Source organism: Amphiprion ocellaris, chromosome 1, assembly GCF_022539595.1.
Source record: "Amphiprion ocellaris isolate individual 3 ecotype Okinawa chromosome 1, ASM2253959v1, whole genome shotgun sequence".
In the NCBI taxonomy this organism is placed as follows: Eukaryota; Metazoa; Chordata; class Actinopteri; family Pomacentridae; genus Amphiprion; species Amphiprion ocellaris.
Genome location: NC_072766.1, coordinates 42,774,914 through 42,782,222, shown reverse-complemented (window position 1 = coordinate 42,782,222; position 7,309 = coordinate 42,774,914). Strand labels below are relative to the sequence as shown.

Here is a 7,309-nt window from a genome sequence, read left to right as displayed (position 1 = left end):
TATGTACTTTGAGTTTATTTACATGTATTATTGTTTAATTTGCTAATACATAAATTTTCTTTATCATTTGAAGCTTTTATGTTATTTTTCATTTATTTGAAGTTTCAATTATTTTTCCTGATATTTAATTTTAGTTGTTTTTTCATGTAGTTTTTGCTTTTTATTTTTTATAATTTAATGTTTTTTTATTTAGTTATTTTATATTTATAATTTTTAGTCTTTATCTAGTTCTGTGTAAATGTAATTTTTATTGTTTAGTTTTCTTGTTGCATCAAATCAAAACAGCCAGAATCAGTTTTTCTGTTTTATTAAAACTTCATGTAGAAAAGAAATCATAAAAATGAAACGATTATAAGAAACTTTTTTTTTGTTGTTTTTGCTCGTAAACAAACAGAATATAAATAGAGTAAAATGTGGGCATAGTGGACGTCTGATATCAGATAAATGGACCCAGAAAACATCTGGATGTTTCTAAAGAAAACATCATGTTTCTAACGGCCAGAAGATTATCGATAAAATACAGATAGAAGGATTTATTGATCGATACTGCATGGATCTTCTGAGGACAAGACATGGCTTCTGATTCCAGACGACTGAACGGAGATGGATGGATGGAGGAGGAGGACAGGTAAGAACAGGTGAGACAGATTAGGACAGGTTAGACAGGTATGAACAGGTGAGACAGGTGAGGACAGGTGAGACAGGTATGAACAGGTGAGACAGGTGAGGACAGGTGAGACAGGTATGAACAGGTGAGACAGGTGAGGACAGGTGAGACAGGTATGAACAGGTGAGACAGGTGAGGACAGGTGAGACAGGTATGAACAGGTGAGGACAGGTGAGACAGGAAGTCAGATATCAAACACTGATTTTCTGTTTCTGGTTTTAAATGAATTTGGTTTTTTTCCTGTTGATTTTCTGAATCTCAAACGTCTGATTTAATGAAAGTAAAAACAGATAAAACCAGTAAAGTTTGGATCTAAAACCATCTGACCATTGTTTGAATATTTACAGTCTGGAGTCAGTTTATTAGGAACGCTTGCTCCATTATAAAATCAGAAATTAATTAAAATTAAATATTCTGTTAATGCTGAAACTATGAATCCATATTTTACTGTTCAGCTTATAAATGACTAAAACTAATAATATCTTCCATTTGTTTGTTTTTTCCTTTAATTATTGAACAGTTTTTAATTGATAATAATTTGGAGCTCGTTTCTTCATTAATAATGAATAATCAGCTGTTTGGTTCTAAAATGTCAGAAAATTTCCTCAGAGGTCTTCAGTTTCCTGTCAGAGGAAAGAAACCAGATATTCACATCGAAGGAGCTGAAGAGGCAAAATTTAGACTTTTAATTTCAAAAATTACTCAGATCAATAGTTTGATTATTGTTAACGGCTGCAGCAATGATCTGGTTCAATGAAACTGATCAGTGAGTAAAACTTTAAATATTAATGTTCAGTTTGTTAAGGTGTTTCTGCTATTTTCTCCTCATTTAACCCTCCTGTTGTCCTCATTTACAAGGCACCAAAAAATAGTTCCCTTGTCTGAAAAAAATAAAAAAATTCAGCAAATTTCTGAAAATTTGCAAAACCTTCAGGAAGAAAATTCCAATAATTCCTTAAAAGTTTCCCTTTAAAAAAATCCCCCAAATTTGTCAAGAAAATTCTTGGAAATATTTTCAAAAAATGAGTAAAAATCTTCCCAAAAAATCCTAAAAATATCTAAAGCGATTCCATATAAATCAGCAAAACTTTTTTTCACTAAAAAATATTTTTTCCTTGTCTGAAAAACATCAAAAAATTCAGCAAAAAAATTCCCCAAATTTCCGAAAATATGCAAAACCTTCAGGAAGAAAATTCCAATAATTACTTAAAAGTTTCCCTTAAAAGTTTTATTTAAAAATATCCCCCAAATTTGGCAAGAAAATTCTTGTAAATATTTTCAAAAATGAGTAAAAATCTTCAAAAAAAATCCTAAAAATATCTAAAGTGATTCCATATATATCAGTAAAACTTCTAATATTTTCTTTAAGAATATTCATATAAAAATCAACCAAAATCAAGTGAAATTCGCTGGATTTTGGTTGATTTTTTTGTGAATGTTCTTAAGAAACATTTTTAACATTTCTTTTTTTCCCCAAAAAAATGTTCAAAGATTTCCCAAAAATGTTGAAAATGTGGACATCAGAAGTTTCAGTGTAAAATTTTTATTTTTTCCATATTTTCGAACTTTAAAACGGGTCAATTTGACCTTCAGGACGACACGAGGGTTAAAACTTTACTCTGAGGTCTACTCCTTCCAGCAGCTGTTCCTAATAAACTGACCACTGAGTGTCTGATCGTGTTTTCAGACGTTTCCAGATGTTTTTCTCGTTCAGGTCCAGATGCCAGTTCTGACATTTAGCTGCCAATCGTTTCATAAAGTTCTTTACGACTTGAAGGAATAAAAATGAAACATGTTACAGGTCCAGCAGGGGGCGCCGTTCAGTCGGTGAAGCGCTGGCAGGCCTTCTTCCAGCGACACGCCGTGCACCACTGCTCTCTGTGCTCGATGCCGTACACCTTACGACACTTCTTAGCTTCGCCTCGGACCCTCCTGATGGACGGAAATATACATAAGATAACACTATACATAGTGTAAATAATAATATACAATAATGAGATAATAACACCGACCTGCAGGGGGCGCTCTGATGCTGCAGCCACTGTTCACCAACACTGACTGAACGAACCCGAAACGACAAACCCTGAAGAAGAATGAGATATTTATGCTTTGTTTTTAGCAGCAGAAACTAACAGACTGTGTTTAAAATGTTAATTTGTTGTTGAAAAGTTAAAAAAAAAACACAAAACGTCTCAACAGGAAAACAAAGAAACAACTCAAAATGATGCAAAAATGACACAAACAGAAAAACTATAACCAGAGAAATGAAGAACAAATGTAAGGAGACACACAACTAATAAAGAAGACACAAAATTAACATTAAATAAGTCACAAAAAAGCCACAAAAACACGGAAACCAACAATAAAATCAACAAAATTAACCTACAAAAGACACAAACTGTAAATAGAGAAACACAAAGCAACTAAAAACCCTCAGGGAGAAGCAAACTAACCACAACAACACATGAAACAACCACAAAGAGACACAAAAAAATTGAAGATGCAAAATAAATACAACCAGATGCTCAAATACATGCAAAACTATCACAAAGAAACACAATAACTGAAAACAATGCAAAATGAACACAAACAGACACAAACAAACCTCAGAGACGCAATTTAACCACAAAAACACACAAAACCACAACAAAGAGACAACAAATGAGACACAAAATGACCACAAAAAAAATACTAAAAAAGATGCTAAACTAACAAAAACAGACACACACAGAACCACTGTCTGGTTTGTGTGTCTGTTTGTGTGTCAGCCTGCAGGAGGCGACGCTGTGCTGAAACCTCTCAGGGGTTTTCCACAACTAAAGCACTGAACAGAAGGAAACCAGTTTAAACCGGCTGCAGCCACAAAAAACACACAACTGAACAACCGAAAGCAGAAGTGAGACTGAAGGAACGCAACGAAAACAAACGAGACGGGAAACATGAAAACCAATGAAGGAAGATTCTAAATGAACACACAACCATAAAGACATGCAATACAACCACAAAAACACATTAAACAACTACAAAGAGACACAAAACAACCTCAAAGAGACGGAAACCAAATACAGATATGCAAAAATTGACATAAACAGCCGTAAGAAGGTACAAAGTGTCACCAAACAGATGCAAAATGGCTGCAAAGAAACACAAACCAAATAAAAAAGATGCAAAACACATTAAATAACCACAAAGATACACAACACAAACCACAAAGAGACACAAAACAACCACAAAGACACAAAAGCACTACAAAGAGACGGAAACCAACTACAAAGTATCCAAACATTGACAAAAACAAACAACCTTAAAAAGACACAAAATGTAACCAAAAAGATGCTAAACTGCTGCAAACACACAAACCAACAAAGAAAGATGCAAAATTCACACACAGAGACGCAAAAAAACCCATACAACAACCACAAAGAGACAGACTGACCAAAATGAGACACAAAACGACCACGAAAACGATAAAAAACAGCTAAAGAAAACGTTAAGTTAAAATAAATACGCACAAAACAACCTCTCCTGAACACATAGATACACAAAGCAACTAAGAAAAGATGCAAAATCAACACAAAACGTAACTAAAGACACGCAAAACAACTAAAAAGAAGGGACATCACAAAAATCACAAAAACAAACAAAAAGACACAATGACCACAAACACTTACTGATCCACAGTTTCTATAAAACACAGCTTGTGAGGATTTACCTGTTTGTGGCAAGTGGTGGGCGGAGCTGTCCCTGGGCAGGTGGGTGTGGCCAAAGCTGCTGCTGACATCATCTGACCTGGAGGAGGAGGAGCCTAAACAATAAAATGGAGAACATTACAAACTAACTTTGCAAAGTTAGCTTTGCTTACCAGAACACCGCAAACAGACACAAACCAACCACAAAGAGACACAAAATGACCACAAAGAGACACGAAACAACCACAAAGAGACACAAAAAAACACAGACACAAAACAACCACAAAGAGACACAAAACGACCACAAAGAGACACGAAACAACCACAACGACACAACAAAAAAACACAGACACAAAACAACCACAAAGAGACACAAAACGACCACAAAGAGACATGAAACAACCACAAAGAGACATGAAACAACCACAAAGACACACAAAAAAACACAGACACAAAACGACAACAAAGAGGCACAAAACAACCACGAAGAGACACAAAACAACAGACACGAAATGACGACAAAGAGACACAAAAAACACAGACACAAAACAACCACAAAGAGACACAAAACAACCACAAAGAGACACAAAACAACCACAAACAGACAAAAAAACACAGCCACAAAAAGACCACAAAGAGACACAAAACGACAACAAAGAGACACAAAACAACCACAAAGAGACACAAAACAACCACAAAGAGGCACGAAACGACCACAAAGAGACACAAAAAACACCGAGACACAAAACAACCACAAAGAGACACAAAACAACCACAAAGAGACACGAAACAACCACAAAGAGACACAAAACAAAAAAGAGACATGAAACAACCACAGACACAAAACAACCACAAAGAGACACAAAACAACCACAAAGAGACACGAAACAACCACAAAGAGACACGAAAAACACAGAGACACAAAACAACCACAAAGAGACACAAAACAACCACAAAGAGACACAAAACACTTGCTGCTACTGTTTACTGAATAATCAGTGTCACTAAGCCCCGCCCCACCTGGTAGGAGTGCTCTGATTGGACCTGCCATAAGCTGCCGGAGGAGGAGGGGGCGGAGCTACTCAGAGCACTGCAGGAGGGGGAGGAGGGAGATGAGGGAGATGAGGGAGATGAGGGAGAGGGGGGAGGGGGGGAGAGGGGAGGAGGTGAGGGGGGGGAGAAGGAGGAGGGGGCGGGGCCACACAGTGGCGGAGTGGGCGGAGATTGGCGCAGCGGCTGCTCCCATTGGTTGATCTCGGTGTAGTAGAAATCCGCCTCACTTCGGGAACAGCGCTCATGTTCACCGCCACGGCTGGAAGGGTAGAGGTCAGAGGTTAGAGGTCAGAGACACAAAACAACCACAAAGAGACACAAAACAACCACAAAGAGACACAAAACTACCACAAAGAGACACAAAACTACCACAAAGAGACAACAAAACTACCACAAAGAGACACAAAACAACCACAGAGACACAAAACTACCACAAAGAGACAACAAAACTACCACAAAGAGACACAAAACTACCACAAAGAGACACAAAACAACCACAAAGAGACACAAAACTACCACAAAGAGACAACAAAACTACCACAAAGAGACACAAAACTACCACAAAGAGACACAAAACAACCACAAAGAGACACAAAACAACCACAAAGAGACACAAAAGAACAAGAGACACAAAACTACCACAAAGAGACACAAAACTACCACAAAGTGACACAAAACAACCACAACAAATAAACACAAAAGAACAACAAAGAGGCACAAAACAACAAAGGTCAGAGGTTATTATTGCAGAAACATTAAGACCGTTTAAAATATAGCTTATTAAACAGAATTACAACATTTAAACTTTATCGTTTTCAGGCTGAGAGTCAAAACTTTGAACTCAAGCGTTCTCGTCCAGATGTTTAAACTTCAGAGCTCCAGATGTGAAGCTGAACGTTAGTGTTTGGTTGAATCTTTATAATATTTATTTCAGGTGAGTCTTACCACAGGTGTGTCGTCCTGATGTGACGTTTGATTCCCACCACAGACGTCAGAACTTTGCCGCAGCTCGGCCACAGACACCTGAACGCCGCCTTCACCGAGTTCTGCAGGAATAAACTCACATCAGCGTTTTTTTCATTTTGGCCCCCTGGAGCCACCGTACCTCCGTAGATCACAGCTCACCCTGCGTTTCCGTGGCGCCGGCTCATCGAACAGCACCTGCTCCAGCTCCATGTCCAGGCCCTCGTCAGTGGGCGGGGCCACAGCGGCATCGGGCTCTGCAATTGGTGGAGAGGGCATGGGGCTGGAAGGGGCGTGGCCAACGCTCCAGTAGCCGCTGCTGCCGCTGTCGGAGAAATCGCTGCCGCTACAATCAATAGCTGGAGCTGGAGGACCAGAAAACATCATCAGAGATCCAGAAAACATCAGCAGAGATCCAGAAAACATCAGCAGAGCTCCAGAAAACATCAGCAGAGCTCCAGAAACATCAGCAGAGCTCCAGAAAACATCAGCAGAGCTCCAGAAAACAACAGAGCTCCAGAAAACATCAGCAGAGCTCCAGAAAACAACAGAGCTCCAGAAAACATAATCAGAGTTCCAGAAAAGAACAGAGCTCCAGAAAACACAATCAGAGCTCCAGAAAACAACAGAGCTCCAGAAAACACAATCAGAGCTCCAGAAAGCAACAGAGCTCCAGTAAACATCAGCAGAGCTCCAGAAAACAACAGAGCTCCAGAAAACATAATCAGAGCTCCAGAAAACACAATCAGGGCTCCAGAAAACAACAGAGCTCAAGAAAACACAATCAGAGCTCCAGAAAACAACAGAGCTCCAGAAAACATAATCAGAGCTCCAGAAAACAACAGAGCTCCAGAAAACATCAGCAGAGCTCCAGAAAACAACAGAGCTCCAGAAAACATAATCGGAGCTCCAGAAAACAACAGAGCTCCAGAAAACA

The 7,309-nt window shown here is 38.5% G+C and overlaps 1 protein-coding gene across 2 annotated transcripts in view; it reads right to left on the bottom strand.

The window, feature by feature from the left end:
- Positions 1-291: 291 nt before the first annotated feature.
- The window catches only part of LOC111578897 (zinc finger protein 395-like), a 17,157-nt gene continuing 10,139 nt past the window's right edge, over positions 292-7,309 (bottom strand). For both annotated transcript variants that reach the window (XM_055007677.1, XM_023285877.3), the window contains exons 5-10: positions 6,535-6,737; positions 6,355-6,455; positions 5,377-5,668; positions 4,380-4,472; positions 2,680-2,750; positions 292-2,599 (exon numbers count right to left, since the gene is read on the bottom strand). In XM_055007677.1, the coding sequence (XP_054863652.1) occupies positions 2,488-2,599; positions 2,680-2,750; positions 4,380-4,472; positions 5,377-5,668; positions 6,355-6,455; positions 6,535-6,737 (872 nt within the window). In that variant the 3' untranslated portion in view covers positions 292-2,487. The remainder of the gene's footprint in view (positions 2,600-2,679; positions 2,751-4,379; positions 4,473-5,376; positions 5,669-6,354; positions 6,456-6,534; positions 6,738-7,309) is intronic.